The 16,368-nt window shown below is 46.5% G+C and overlaps 1 protein-coding gene across 1 annotated transcript in view; it reads right to left on the bottom strand.

Annotated features, from left to right (window-relative positions):
* PTPRS (protein tyrosine phosphatase receptor type S) overlaps nucleotides 1–16,368 on the bottom strand; it is a 276,893-nt gene that overhangs the window by 176,715 nt on the left and 83,810 nt on the right. Inside the window, exon 2 of the mRNA XM_084826131.1 lies at nucleotides 15,006–15,175. Within this exon, the coding sequence (XP_084682257.1) occupies nucleotides 15,006–15,087 (82 nt within the window). The 5' untranslated portion in view covers nucleotides 15,088–15,175. The remainder of the gene's footprint in view (nucleotides 1–15,005; nucleotides 15,176–16,368) is intronic.

Here is a 16,368-nt window from a genome sequence, read left to right as displayed (position 1 = left end):
TCCAAGTATGTATCTAACCCTCTTTAAAAGCCATCCAAGTTGGTGGCCATCACTACAACCTGTGGTAGCGAATTCCTTAGTTTAACTATCTGCTGTGTGACGTCCTTCCATCAGTCCTGAATCTCCCACCCATCAACTTCATGGGAGGACCCCACTGGGTTCTAGTATTATGAGAGAGGGAGAAAAGTGTCTCCCTACCCACATTCTCCATTGCAGTCATAACAGGTGGAGATAAAGCAAGCCAACGAAGAAAAGGGCTGCATGTGGCTGTCCCTCCTTCAGGCTGCTCCAGAGGAAACCCACTAAGAGTGAGGGAGGCAGGAGCAAGCAAAGGGAACATCAGGGCCCTGCTCCAGTTGGACTGTTCCCCCGGAGATGAGACAGCGAGGAGGGCCCTTCCACCAGCCCTGCTGAAAGTCTACTTAATTTCCCCTCTCTTCCCTCTCCATCCCTTTTTCCTTCTGTTGTGCTTTTTTTAGACTGTAAGTCTCCAGGCAGGGACTGCCTTGATTTACTGAGGGGCCTCTCTTTGGCTGACACGTACAATAAAAATACTCCAAGCAAAGAAATAAAAGTAGCGGGCCTCGCATGTGTGACCGAAAACCTAGCTGGGCAAAGATGGTTCGGCAATTTGACCCAACTGCACCCTGCCCAGGTCTCAGTGCAACAGCAGGCATAATTCGATCGGTGGGTGGGGTGGAGCTGCAGTGCTCTATCACGGATCCATGCCCCCCGCCGCTGTTTGAGCTACACTGTCCAGCAGTCTCCAAGATTTGAGTGTGTGGTTGTGGGGTGGGGGCAGGGGGGACAACAACGACATTGAGACAGGATTGGGCATCTCTTGTGAGTTGCCACCCCGCTCCCCAGGGGTCTCCCCACCTGAGCTGATAGAGGTGGTCTCAGAGGTGGTGTTGACTTCCCCCAAACGGATCATGACCAGGGACTTCGATTTTCAGGCCTCCTCAGGAGAAGCAGCTCAAGATTTCATGGCAACCAAGGGTCCGTCTCAATTAATTAATAACCTAAGGCATGTTGCACTCACGGCACCATAGCATTTGGAGAGGGCAAAAGACAGGTTCTGCTCCCTAAAGCCATACTTAGAGTAGACCCAAAGGCAGCTGTGTGTTGGTTACTTCACACAGTCCATCTACACATTTCTACTAGATCTATTCAAGTGGAACTATCATGCTCTACCCCCTCCCAAAAATCCGGGGATTTGTACTGCGGTGAAGATACAACGTACAATTCCCAGGTTCACTCCGGCAGAATGGCTGTTAACCCAGCAAACCCCGAAAATGAGAGAAAGACAAACACAGAGCGAGACTAGAGGGAAGTGTAAAAACTAAACTAAAAATAAAACTGGGTCTCATTTTGCAAGTGAGGAGTGAAGCGGTTCCTGAAACCCATGAAGGTTTCTTTTCTGAGGGACTCTTTCCAGCCAGGAATGTGATTTTCTTTCCCTCTGCATGCACCGTTTCCTCACCCCCACACCTCCGCTTGAGGCCTGGTGTAGAGCGGATGGCCCCGTCTGAATCTGGGATGGAGAAGGGCATTGTCTTTGTACGCCAAGGCTGCTCTACCACCCGCGGAAAAGCCACCAGCCTTGGTAAACAATTTACCCTTTCATCCGGTGCTAAGGCGGCTGAAAGGACCCCCTCACCCACGGTAGCTAAGAAAATAAAAATCAGCAGGCAACAAAAGAGTGCCTGTGAAGACAGACTCTGAATAGCACAAATTTATATTTCAAAAGAAAGAGTGAAATACATTCCCTGTTCTACTCTCTGCTCTCCCCCAAACACCCCTGGCATTTGCAAATCAACATCGTGACAGAAAACCCACAGTCAAAATTCCTCTGACCCAAGGAGTACGTGGGATGGAAAGATTTAAAATTCCACTCTTGTCTACGTGGGCAAAAGTAGATTGGGAATGGTAGGGAGAGGAAGACTTAAACTAGGACGTAAAGTAGGTCAGGAGAAGAGATGTGAAGGTAGGCCAAAGTGGAACACTCCCATCGTAGCCCAGAACCATCCTGGTTGTAGGAGTCAGGTGACCCCAGAGAACCAATCCTCTGTCGTTGCTCATTGTAAAGCTCTCTGATAGGGCTGCTGTCCCTCAGTCAGTGCAATGGAGTACCTCATGAGAACTAGAAATTCCACAGCTGGATTTGCAAAGTGCAAAACACCTTGCAGTTATGAGGGAATCGCAGCTCAGATTTGGAAGGGAACTTGGAGATCTGCATTATTGCTTCCTGGATGAGTGGGGATTCGAACCTGGATCTCCCCAGTCCTTTTCCAATTCTTTTACCATCTATGCCACACACCAAAGTGACCAACCAGCCAAAACAATTTTTGGTTTGATAGCCACTACTGGGACTCAAAAATCCAGCCTCAAATTGCATCAGGTTCTCCCTGTCGCCCATCATAGAATCATACAATAGTAAGGTTGGAAGGGGCCTACAAGGCCATTGAGTCCAACCCCCTGCTCAGTGCAGACCCCCTGCTCAATCTGATCAATGGATCAGATTTTGCCTTGGTGTCACCCCATACATTTTCAATTCCACCTGGCCCTGCACTAGCATGGCAGCCAGTACAATTTTAACTGGGACCTTCTTGTAGCATGCTCAGTTTCGCTAAAAAAAATGTGTACACGCCATTTGTTCCTGGAATTGACTGACTAGAAAACAACCCTTAACAAAGACGGATCAGTATGAATCAAACAAAGCCTGTTTATTGTTCATTGGGTGCAGAAACAATATAATATTCATTTACAGCTGGATTTGTATCAAGATGGGCCTAGCTCAAACCTCACCTCCGCCAACCACTCAAAAACACTTCCACTTGGAAGGAAATCCAACTGGCCGCCATTGTGGTGTGGTGGCTAGACCAAAGACCTTCCAGATATTGTTGGGCTACAAATCCCATCATCCCCGGTCACTGTCCATGCTGGGCGGGCATCATAGAATCATACAACAGTAGGGTTGGAAGGGGCCTACAAGGCCATCGAGTCCAACCCCCTATTCAATGTAGGATGATGGGTGCTGAAGTCCAAAGTGAGCTAAGAGAATGTGCTCAACACAGTGTCTTAAAATTCTTTTAAAGCCCCTCTCAAACTCATGTTAGTTCTTGCATAGTTTATGCAAAGTTGGAAGAGATCACACACACACACACACACACACACACACACTTTGGTTCTGCTGAGATGCATATCAATTCATGATCGAAAAACTCCATTTACAAAGTTGGTCTTTGGGGAGGGGAAGGATCGTTTTCCCACTGTCTCATGGGAAATAAATTAAGAAATAAAATTATAAGAAGGTGATGGGTTTCTCCTACCCATGTAATATGAATATATCCATACACACAGACTTATACATACATATATATGAATTGGTTCTACCGAGTTGCATGCCGGTTCAGGATCCAAAAGCAATATTTACACATTTGATCTTTTTTGGCTGGTGGTGGGGGAACCTCCTCTCCTCCCACTGCCTCATGGGATATAAATTAAGAAATAAAATTATAAGAAGCAGATGGATGTTTCCTTCCCCACTTTTTTCCTGAGCAGAAAAAAAAGCAAAACAGTAAATTACAATCATTTTGCTGTCACACCTATCTCCCTCCACCATGTCGCTTTCTTGTCACAGAGAGTCCATTAGGAATAGACGTGGGGGGCAGAGGGGGACAGATGGATGGAGACAAAGCGTGGACAGACGCATGCATGAAGAGAGCAAGCCCATCCTGCTAACCAGCAGACCCTTGTTCTGCCGAAGGAGACAAGATAATTATGGGCTGCAGAGGAAGAAATGCACAGAGCATGCTCCTTTTACTGACTCTGGCTTTTGGCTCCCTTCGAGCGAAAGCGGAAGAAAGAGGAAGAAAAGAGAAGGACAACTGACAAGGAAAGAAAGGAAGAGCCCTTTGGAACAGTCCCACAGGGGTGGTCAACCTGTGTTTGGACTGTAGCACTTCAGAGAGTGGTGCGTGTGTGTTGCGGAGGGGTTTCAAATGAAAAAATAAGACAAAATTTTTTAGACCCCTCCCCTTTTTGAAAAACGCACCTGCTCATTTCGCCAACCTGGCTGCAGGTGCAGCATTTCAACTATTTTCAGGGTGGGGCAACTTTCAAGGACAGGGGAGGGCACAGCTCACTAGCACTTCTCCCGAGTCCGCTGCTGCCGGCCGCCATTCTTAATCCCCAGAGTGCCCCCAGAACGCCGCTACTTCACCACATAGTGTCATGCCAACCTGCATTCTGGGGAGAAAACGGCAACTGCTGATTAGGCCTCTGCTTGGAATGACACTACGGCGTGACGTAATGTCGCTCCAGAGGCATGGTGGGGAATGAAAACAAACATGGCAACCACCAGCAAAGGAGAGGAAGAGTCCAAAGTGCCCCCGGTCACCAAAAGCTCTCAGTGGTGAACATTCATCTGTCCTGAATCTTGCACCAGACAGCTTCATAGGATGACCCCACTGGGTTCTGGTATCTTGAGAGAGGGAGATAAGTGTCTCCCTCAAATGTCTCCCTCTCCCACATTCTCCACGCCAGGTCATCATTTTGTAGACCTCTATCGTGTCTCCCCTTGGCCTCCTTTTTTCCAAGCTAAAGTAAGCATGGCTGGGTCTCAGCACAACCCTCCCCCTACCCCCGGCTCCTTGGTGTGCTTATGGGTGGATTACACCATTCAAGCCTGTGGCCCCAGTGAGGAAATAGTGCTGACACTAGCCATACTGGCTGGGAATCATGGGAGATGTAGGCCAATACATCTCGAGGGCACCATGCTGGGGAAAGCTGGTCTATTTTGAGTGGCAGTATCTTCTCAGGGTCTCAGCAGAGAGAGATCTCTCTCCCATCACCTGCTACCTGAACCTTTTAACTGGAGATGTCAGGGACTGAACTGGGGACCGTCACCATGCCAAGAGGATGCTGTGCCTACTGAGCTATGGCCCATCTCCTAAGAATGTAGGAAGCTGCCTTCTACGAAGGTCAGCGCTGGTCCATTGAGCCTATTATTGTCTACACAGCAGCCTTCTAGGTTCTTTCCTTTAGGGTGGCCCCATATATATTTAAAGGTGTCCTCTACTGCAAAGACTATCCAGTCCAAGTCTGGTTTGAAGATCAAGAACCCTAAGAAGGGAGTAGGGGTGTCTGTCGCTGGGAAATCCAGTTCTTTTTTGGCTTGATGGATTTCTGCAGAGTGTATGACTCGCTTTGCATCTGTGAGCAGAGCTGTGAGCTGTTTCCTGAACTCCGGGAACTTTTTTTGCGTGTTTTTGGAATGTTCTGGGATTTGCACAAATTTCTGAGCAACGTGTGAAAATTACGGCCAAATTTGCACAAATTGTGCAAATTTGTCAATCATTTGCACAAATTCAGCCGTGATTTGTGCACATTTGGCTGTAATTTGTGCGAATCGCCCAGAAATTTGTGCAAATTGAGGCACCTTTCGAAGGAACAAATGCACAAAATTTCTGGAAAATCCGCAAACTGGCCCAACTTGCTGCAGATTGGGGGCTGAGCCTAGGAAAAGTAATCAAACTCCACCCCCCCAAACAGATTTCTCTGATGTCCCTAGAAAGGAGAGCAATAACACTAAAATAGGTAGCAGCACCTCAACCACAGGCTGATGGGGAGAGGAAATGCATTTCTAGTTAAATTCTGGCAGTTGTTTCTTAATGTGCATTGATACATATACATTAGCAACATGCAAATTTTATGCAAACTGGTGCCCTCTTTTGTCCTCTGGTTTGATGATGTATAAGTGGCCACCTCGGACTTTCACATCGACTTCTACCGATTCCTTTTAACCGGAGACAGCAGGGATCAAACCTGAGATCTTCTGCATGTGAAGCAGCCGCTCTGCCAGTGAGTTACAGCCTTTCACCTCCCTTTTGGCCTTTCACAGCCCCTTTATGGCAAGGCAGCCCCGCTCTGCCCCCACTTTGCCAATGTCTCGTTTTTGCCAAGGGATATGAAAATGCTCAGATATGGATCCAAAGAGCAGGTGTGTTTGCAGCATTGGTAAATGCGTGGGAGGCTGGAAATAAGATGGCAGAAAGGGCCTTTCCCTTGAGGGAGAGATGGGGGAAAAAACCTGAGGTGCTTTCCGACTTATGGGAGCAAGAGAGAAAAATATATAGTTAGAAGAATATGCAATTCTCCAACCACATGCCAGGAGGGAACGATTACTCTTTGTGTGTATGCATGTGAATATTAATCCGATAATTCAAGGTTCCTGTGATCCCAGAGCACCTGCTCACAGAGGGAGCCTGTCTACTAGGGATGTGCAAAACCTGAGCTTGCAAAAGTTTTCCAACTTCCCTCTCAAAGCTTGTTCCGACTCAAGTTCGTATCAGATTGCAAACTTTGTTGTTTTCTTTTCTCAAGAAAATCCATGTGCATTTTCACGCGTATTTTTCCAAATGAATGCAGCAATTGTGCCTATCTTTGAAATGTATGCATTCTTCCCCCATTCATTTTTCAACAGTGTGCATTTTTCATGCATTTCATGCATTTTTCATGCATTTTTTTGCGGGGGGGATCTGCAAGTTCAGAAATGTACGAACTTTGTAGATTGCATCCAAGTCCATGTTCAATCCAGAAGGTGCCAACTGGATCAATCCTGTTCAAAAGCGAACTGAAACAAATTTCTCATGCATCTCTGCTGCCTGCCATGTCTCTTTATGAGTCAACAATCTGAATTCGCCTCCTTCCAACCAAGAGCAACGGTCAGAACGGAGACTCATGCAGACACACGGAGAAGTTCTTCCGAAGGGAGGAAATTGTTACTGCTATACCCTCCGAAAAGCAAAGCAGACAATCATAGAAGTCTAACTCCCCGCTCAGTGCAGGAATCTTGCAACCACAGCCTCCCTGACAGGTGGCCTCCAACCTGTGTTTCAATACCTCCAGTGAAGGAGAACCCACCACTGCCCAAGCAACCTGTTCTGTTGCTCGTACAGCTAGGAAGTAGCTAAATTTTATTATTTAAAATTTAGTTGAAATCTGCTTCCCTTTAATTTCCCACCCATAGGGTCAGAACAGGGACAGAGAACATTTTAAATAAAAGAATTTAATATCAAAATACATTTCCTAAAAATACTCCCTCTCCCTAAAGCATCCTTTTCCCTCTGGCATTGCAGTCCCCATGCCGCCACAAAGCTAAGTGAATTACCTTGGACCAAGTCACTGTCTCAGCCTAACCTACCTCACAGGGTTGTTGTGGGCAGATGAATGGAAGGGGTGGGGAAAGAATGCTGGAAGAATGGCAGGATAGAAATGTAACGCAATGGATCATCATCATTAGACCTCATTGACTTGGAATCTTTCAGTGGATCCATTTTGGATCTCTGCCAAATCTCCTCCAGATTAATCCTGTTTTTAAAAAACCGGGTCCATTCCAGATTGCACATGGGGATGGGGGACTCGTTCCACCCATCACTAATTATTTCTATTCATTATGAAAAACCATCCACCTTCCCCACCTCGGCCATTTCCTTTCCCCATTTCTGTTTAAGGCAGCATTCTACAAACCGGCACCCTACAAATGTATCAAGCTACATCCTGAACCATTATGATGGAAGGGGATAATGGGAGCTATAGTCCAATACATCCGGAGGACGAAGACGCCTGGTCTAAAGTTTGTGAGTGAAGGAAAGAGGAAGAAAAAATGATAGAGGAATGGTGGTCTCATTAATTATGCAGAGAATGCAAAAAACCCCTCTCATCCTCTGCATGAGTTTAAAAGGAGGAGAAAACCCTTTTAGAATGGGAAGAAATTACTCCCCAAGGCAGCTGAAATTTCTCTTGCAACTTCAAAGGACAATGAATTATTCAAATAGCTCCTGCCCTTTCACTCTCTCTTCTCCCCCAATCTTCTTGATGTTATGCTCTTGAGTCAATTAAAGATTTGGGGAAAATTATAGAAAGAAAGAAAAAAACCCTCTAGAATGTTAAACTAGGGTAGCCTCCCCTCTCCTAAAACGCATATTCATTTTTTGCACATGTGTGTGCATACATGCAGATGGATATTTTTCTCCCTCCCCCCCGCCAGTTCCTCAAATTAATCCACCACAAGCTGGAACAACTGCATGATCCTCTTCAATAAAACCACATTTGCTCCTTTCGTGGGAACGTTAAGCGTCACCTTCCTGGATTGGAGCAAACAGCCCATCCACCCTACGGTCCTGTTCCCAACGTTGGATGGCCCAATACCTCCGCACAAGCCAAAAGAAGTGCATGAAACATCTTGCTTCCAGAAAACACAAAATAAGGAATGTTTAAATCAACACTACCCCAGCACTAGTCCAATTGGCACTGCGATAGCGTTAGTTTAAAAGTGTGTGTGTGTTGGTGGGGTGTGTGTTGAGGTTCCTGCACTGCTCAGTGAGTTGTTTTCATGCCTTGCACTGTTCAGTAGGAACTACAAATTATTATTATTTATCCTAAGAACATAAAAACAGCCATCCTGGATCAGGCCAAGGGTCCATCTAGTCCAGCATTCCGTTCACTCAGTGGCCAACCAGCTGTTGACTGGGAACCCACAAGCAGGACATGAGTGCAACAGCACCCTCCCACCCATGTTCCCCAGCAACTGGTGTACATAGGCTCACTGCCTCTTGTACTGGAGGTAGCACAGAGCCATCAGGACTAGTAGCCCTTGATAGCCTTCCTCTCCAGGAATGTGCTCAGTCCCTTTTTAAAGCCATCCAAAGAGGTGGCCATCACTACACCCTGTGGTAGCGGATTCCATAGTCTGACTGTATATCTTCATCAACTTCATCACTGAGCCTACCTTTTTCTCAGAGTTGCATAACTATTAAACCAGAAGACAGTCCAATTTTATTTATTTATTTATTTATTTATTATTAAATTTATTAATCGCCCATCTGGCTGGTCACCCAGCCACTCTGGGCGATGTACAACATACAATAAAAACAGTTTAAAACAATGAAATTCTACAATAAAAACATTTTCTAAAATACCCTAACCCACCCCAAATGCCTGCCTGAACAACCACGTTTTTAGTGCACGACGGAAGCTCATTAAAGACGGGGCATGACGGAGTTCCCTAGGGAGGGAGTTCCACAGAGTGGGGGCCACCCCAGAAAAGGCAGTCCAAGCCCGCAGGCTCCCAATCTACCAGCTTATGTGAACTGCTTAGGGATTTTATATTTAGCGGCAGATACATATATAATGCCTTAAGTCATATCACAAATAATAAATACTAAATAAATATTGAATAATAAATATTAAATAAATAAATATTGCAAATAAATAAAATAACCGGCATGATACGAAAGGAAGAAGGAGTGCAGGAGGGAAGAGGAAAGCAAGCATTGGGAGTGCTCTCTGGCCAATAGATTAGGCCAAGCTGGTCTCCTCTGTGCCGTGATGGTCTTCCAGGAGGTGCAACTTCCTGCCAGCCCTCGGTTCCCTGGCTGATGGAGGGGGCAGAATGGCAGCCTTCAGCCTTGCAATACGAGGGCAAAGCTAGTTCCCATGCAACAGGGAAAGTGGTCCTCTCCATGTCCAGTGGCACCAGTCAATCACCAGCCATCACCAACATTGTCATTATCATCCTTGTTAAAGGGCTTGGTAAAACTGAGCAAGTGACCCCCACTTTGGCAGAGGAGTCACGAAAAGGCCATCAAAAGTGACAACAAATCCTGCCAGTTTAACCACTGCCTTAAAAAATAACAACAGAGCTAACCACGAAAATGGCAGGGCACCCATCTAGATGCCAACGTCGCCAACCGTTTTATTTTATCTAAGCATATTTGTTTGTTCGTTGGTTTATTTCAGTATTTCTAGGCCTCCTTTCAAGGGCAAAAGCCCTCCTGGGGCAACTCAGGACCAACAGCTTAACGATACAACCGATGAAAAATGTAAAAACAGCCCGCTCAGAATTACAAAACTAAAAACATATGGTAGACATAATTTAAAACAGAGAGTGGCCACACTTTTTAACATTCAGCCCAGCATGTTTAACAAAACGCGGATTAAAATAAAAAGAACCTTTAAGGCCCATTTAAAAACAGATGGAGAAGAAGCCTGACATAGATCCCTTGACAGGGATTTTTTTAAAATCTTGGTTGTTTGTTGTTTTTGGTAAACCACCTGGGAAACTTTGCTGAAGGTTAGTACATAGCCACCACCCTGCTCCCCACCGGCTGTTGCAACTCCTGCACTAGACGTTATATAAACCTTAGGAATACCTATAGTGCCTGTGGGTAGATCTGTGTTCGAGTTATGCATCACACCCTAAGGTCCCAAGTTCAATCCCTAGCATATCCTGGTAGGGCTGGGAAAGAACCCCCCATCTCAACCCCTGGAGAACCACTGTCAATCAGTGTTGACAATACTGAGCTGGACTGGAAACTTACTTTACTTTTAGGAAAAGAGCTGTGGCTTCGTAGCAGAGCACAAACTGAATACTGAAGGTTCCAGGTTCAGTCCCTGGCATTTCCTGTCTGGGACCCTGGAGAGCCAAGACAGGGTGAGAGGGACTCTGACTCCATATAAGGCACCTTCCAATATAGGGATGTATGAGACTTTTGTTTCATAAATTATTCAAAAATGTCCCATTCACAAAACTGAACGTGAACAGGAGCGCCTGTTGTCTCAAAATATTACCAAATTCCTGAACCTGCATTTGTGTCTGCAGTGTTTTTTTTTTTTAATGTACAACTTTAAAAACGCGCAATTTAAAGTTGTGGACTTTTAAAGTTGTGCATTTTTTAAAATGCACACTTTTAAATATTCCCATCCATGCTTTAATTGGGCGGGCAGGGGGGATGCACACATTAAAAAAATGTGCACGCTAAGAAACTTTAACAATGCACGATTTAAAAAATTCAGAACTTGTGCATTTTTGAAGTTGCACATTTTAAAAAACGCACATTTTAAAAAATATGCATTTTTCACACTTTAGTCAATGGGGGGAAAGCACAGGCTTTCAAAAATGCACTCTTTTCCTGTTTGAATGATATGAAGAAATAGGTTGCAAATGGGAACAGGAGATAGCTGAATGGAACCAATGTCTGAGGTAAAGCTCGGAGAATTTCAGCGACCTTGAGCTTCCCTGGTTCTGCCAACCCTATTCCCATGTTCCAAGCTTGAGATTCTAAGGCCTGTGGCCAATGGTCGAGCTCCTGCTTTGCATGCAGAAAGTCCCAGGTTCAATCCCTGCCATCTCCAGGTAGGGTTAGGAAAGATTCCTGCCTGAAACCCTGGAGAGCTGTGGCTGCCAGTCAGTGTCGACGATACTGGGCCAGATGTCTAAGGCAGCTTCTGACGTCCCTAATGGATGAAGAGAATCAGAGTTCTCTTGAGAAAGTGCCAAGTGCCTTTCCCCATGGGGAAGATGAGCCTGTCCAGATGTTGGACTTCGACTTCCATCAGTTCTAGCCAGCATCGCCAACAGCTGCAGTCCAGCAACATCTGGAGGGCCACATGTTCGCCCTCCCTGAATCACAGCCAGCCTTCATTCCTCTGGGATGAAGGACATGACCTTCCAGGCAGGGAGACGATTCTCCCTCCAACCCCCGTTTTAGAAATTATCTGGGCAGGGTGCATTTGGAGAACAGTGGCTAAGAACGCTTCCTAAACCCTGGTTTAATTCTAGGGCTGAGACCCAATTAAAGGCACTGCAATAGATTACGATCATACAAGTTTCAGTCGATTAAGTCTATGGATTAAATGTGCATCACACAAACTCTCTGGACATGGGCGTTGATAAGACAGACTCATGGGGCCCATGCCCCCGATCTATTCCACAGAGCCCTGAGTGTCCATTAGCGCCAATGGATGGGTGCTTTTTCTTAGCTTAACTGCCATGCAGGGGACAATTTTCAACAGGGATTGCAGTGGAGAGGGAAGGGATAACTCACTCGGCGCCCCCCATCCCTCTCCCTGCTTGGCAATTAAGCTTAGAAAAAAAACATATTTTTCTATTGGTTTGGGATGATTTGGGGCAGGGTGTGAATTAACTGAAGAATCTATTCTATTTGAGAGAATTTGAATGGGAAAGTAATCGGCTGGCGTTGCCTTCTGTGAAATTTAAATAAAACGTTAGTAAGTAATTCTAAATTTGCGTTGATATAAATTAGTAAAAGCAGTGACAGATTTTACTTTCTTGGGCTCCAAGATCACTGCAGACGGTGACTGTAGCCATGAAATTAAAAGACGCTTGCTCCTTGGGAGGAAAGCTATGGCCAACCTAGACAGCATAGTAAGAAGCAGAGACATCACCTTGCCGACAAAGGTCCGTCTAATCAAAGCTATGGTTTTCCCAGTAGTAATGTATGGCTGTGAGAGCTGGACTATAAGGAAGGCTGAGCGCCGAAGAATTGATGCTTTCGAACTGTGGTGCTGGAGAAGACTCTTATGCGTCCCCTGGACTGCAAGGAGGTCCAATCAGTCCATCCTAAAGGAAATCAACCCTGAGTGCTCATTGGAAGGACAGAGACTGAAGCTGAAGCTCAAATATTTCGGCCACGTAATGCGAAGAGAAAACTCCCTGGAAAAGACCCTGATGCTGGGAAAGACTGAAGGCAAAAGGAGAAGGGGACGGCAGAGGATGAGATGGCTAGACAGCATCACCAATGCAATGAATATGGACTTGAGCACGCTCCGGGAGAGAGTGCAGGACAGGAAGGCCTGGCGTGCTGTGGTCCATGGGGTCATGAAGAGTCGGACACGACTGAACGACAACAAAATTTAGTAAAAGCAGATTGTTTATTTACTTATTACATTTCTATACCACCCAACAGCCAAAGCTCTCTGGGTGGTTCAATGGCGATGTGTTCTATGGGCCTGGGCTCCAAATCTTAAGAGCCTAGTAACACTCTTGCTGCTGGAGGAAGAAGTCAGTATCCTTCTTTTGTGCAAGAAATTGCAGGTGGATGGGAAAGAACGCCTCTTAAGATGGTGTGTGCCATCTGCATTTTTTTAAAGTTAAGCATTTGCATTTTAAAAATATATTGTTAAAAACAAATTCTGTTACCCAACCAATCTGAAGTTTGGGGTGGGGTTGGGGAGAGGAAACCTACTTAGTCTGTTAAAAGTGTTTTAATCAACTTACCTAACCGATTAATCGATGTACAGTTGCAACCCTGATTTATTGGCACAGAGATGTCTTCACCATGTCCTACTGTTCCCACCCCCATTTGACTTTTTATATAGCACTGGCGGGGGGGGGGGTACTGAATGACATCACTGCTGCTTGATTTAATTTGATCAAGCATTTAAGCAAGGTGACACTCCGTAAGCTTAATTCAGGTGTCCTTGGAAGCAAAACGGAGAGAGAAAGAGAGAGAGGAAAAAAAGAGGACGGTGACAACAAGAGGAACCGGCCCAGCAGAATACGGTAGAAGAGTGAGAGAGGGTGAGGAGTTGCTGATCAGAAGCGGAAAATTTGGGGACAGCGTCCCCCCGCCCCACCTCCACAAAAAGAGTCATAGGTTGGGACAACTTTGTCAAGGGGACCTCAAGGCATCGATTCTAAAAACGCAGGGACGAAAGTGAAGCAAAAATGTCTATGAGCCCCTTCTTACGTTTGAACAAAAACAATGTATTGTGAGATATATAAAAATACAATGCTATTTATATTACATTATATTCACAGATTTTGTTTATTTAAAATGCAACAGCACAATAAAAGAACTTGCATCCAAAAACATTAGGTCCATAGTAAGATTTAACTCAGCCTTCCCCAACCTGGTGTCCTCCAGACATGTTGGATTACAACTCCCACGCTGGCTCAGGGATGCTGGGAGTTGTAGTCCAAAACGTCTGGAGGGCACCTGGTTGGGGAAGGTTGATTTAACCCTTCCCTTTTCCCCCAGTTCATCCAACCCCTCCTCATAAAACTTCACCCCCCGCTAAACCAGGTCTGCTTATTTCATCCTGCTAGTACTCAACCCATGTGAGACATAGTTAAACAACTAACAAGACAAATAGAATGGGAGAATATAACCAGCCCATCTCCCAGTTTGCAAACTCCTGTTTGTCTGGAGGCTCTTTTTTAATGTTCTCAGGCGACTACACAAAGTGGATTGAAAGTGCAACTCCCATCTTTCTCATAAGACGAGCAAAGAAGGTTTATTTTTGGCTAGCCTCATCAGAACTAGTTTTTGGCTCTGTCTGAAATCCCAGTGGTGACCAATGTTGGTGGTGGGCTGACACCAATGAGGGAAAGACCTGCTGTTTGATGCATGGAATTATAAAGTTGGAAGGGGTCCCAGAGAGCATCTAGTCCACTCCTGCTCAATGCAGACTCTGTAATGAAGCTACAGCATCACTGACAGATGGCTGTTCAGCCTCTGCTTAAAAACCTCCAGCGAATGAGAACCCCCACCTCCCGAGGCCGTCCTCTGTCGAACACCTCTTCCCACTGTCGAACACCTCTTAGCGTTAGGAGATTTCTTCTCATGTTTAGCCAAAGTCTGCTCCCTTGCAATCTCCATCCACTGGTTCTAGTCCTGCCCTTTCGATCAACAGAGATGGAGTTTAGTCCGTCATCTGCCTAACAGCTCTTCAGAGATTTGAAATCTGCTACCACGTATTCCCTTAATCGTCTCTTCTCCAGGTTAAACATACCCAGATCTTTCAACTGTTGCTCATAGGACCTGGTTTCCAGACCCCTCACCATCCTGGTTTCCAAGCTGAAACTCAGAACCATAGAATTTTAGAGCTGGAAGGTTCCTTTGGAGGTCATCTAGTCCAACCCCCCTGTCCAATACAAGTTCCTGTATCTCCTGGCTAAACATCCCCAGCACTTTCAACCAGCCCTCCTTCAAGTGGAGAACATGCACAGGCGTAACTAAGAAAACAGTGCTTTGAGCATGTACAGAGGGCTTTGCTCTCATTTGCATCCAGACCCCAAGCAACCAGGATTAAATCAGAAAAGCGCTGCAGTTCAAGAGCCAAGCACTCTCTGAGTCTGCCAAGTCCAATCCCGGAATACTTTAGTGAGACGGGGTGAGAGGAGGGTAGTGACTTACTTTCAGTGGCACAGCCGATCAGCAGCAAGGAGACGAGGTTGACGACAGGGATGAGAAGATACATCCCGGGGCTGGGATTCATGCTGACGGCAGGCAGAGGCCTCCGACCTCGGCTGGGTTGGCCCCCCAGTTCAGCAAAGCTCACAGCGCCTCTGGAGCGGCGTCAACACCTGCAGAGGGAGGAAAGGAGACCCAGGTCAAGTGGTTAACTGGGGGTCTGGACTGGGAAGCAAAAGATCCCCCAAAGGTCTAAGATCTGACATGTCAGAGACAACCCAAGGCCTTTTTAACTGAGCATGCCATCTGCTAGAGAAACAACAGCGCCCCCCCCGCCTGCAACCCACAAGCACGGCGTGTACGTGGGAGTCATCCCCTATAGTTTCTCCCCATCATCTCACGATCTAAATTCATACATGAGCTACAGTCGAAACATGCATTGGTAACTTCCAGGCTAGACTACTGCAATACTCTCAACATAGGGCTGCCCTTGAAGACAGTTGTCAGGGTGGAAACTGAACCCATAGAGCCCCAGAGCAGTTCTGATTCTGAGGAGGAACAGCAATCCATGGGAGAGGAGCTCGCTCATCTCTCACAAGGACAGCAGCTGGCAGAGATTCCTCCTGCCAGCATTCCTGGGATAGATAGTGACCCTGGCAGTGAGAGAGCGCTGGAGGGGGGCTTGCTGGACGCTCGGCGCAGACGCAGGGAGCGACGACAGATGGAGGGCACTGAAAGGAGGCGCTCCGCTTGTTTGGTGCGCAAACAATGGTCACATCCCAAGGACCCAAGGGAAAGAGGGAGGATCTCTCCATAGCCCATAAGTTCAGGGTCTTCCCGTGGTTCCCTTTCAAACGGGGACCAACTGCCTTACCCAGAACTTAGGCTACTCTGCTATCTTTCCCCAGTGCTGTTCCTTGCTTAGTCGCTGGTGATTAGCATCTGAAAGAGTCATAAAGTCATAAAGGAATAAAGCCTTGGAAAGAATCCTCATCGTCTGTGTCCCGAGTTGGCTATTGGAGGGGACTGCAAGAGGCAGCTAGGGCGCTCCTGACAACAGTCTTAGACGCTTTGGCTGGTGTAGAATGCAGCTGCCAAGCAGCTTGTGGGGGCAAGGCGGGCTCCCAATGTAACACTCAATCTGCCTTGACTACTACTGCTTAACTGTTCACTTCTGAGCTCAGTTTAAAGTGCCCTTAGCAGTTTGAGACCAAAGTATTTCAAGGACTGCCTACATTTTCACAAGCCGACCCAGGCCCTAAACCAGTGGGCATAATCTGGCCCAAGAAATTTCCCCAGCCAGCCCGCAGAGTTTTGGGTGCCCTTCCCGTCCTCTGCGCTTAGAGCTTAGCGGAGGCTGGGGAGG

The sequence above is a fragment of the Heloderma suspectum genome, chromosome Z, assembly GCF_057233095.1.
Source record: "Heloderma suspectum isolate Gila_16-S chromosome Z, 16-S_ref, whole genome shotgun sequence".
NCBI classification, from domain to species: Eukaryota; Metazoa; Chordata; class Lepidosauria; order Squamata; family Helodermatidae; genus Heloderma; species Heloderma suspectum.
Note: the sequence above shows the minus strand (reverse complement) of the source record. Positions and strands in the feature narration are given on the sequence as shown.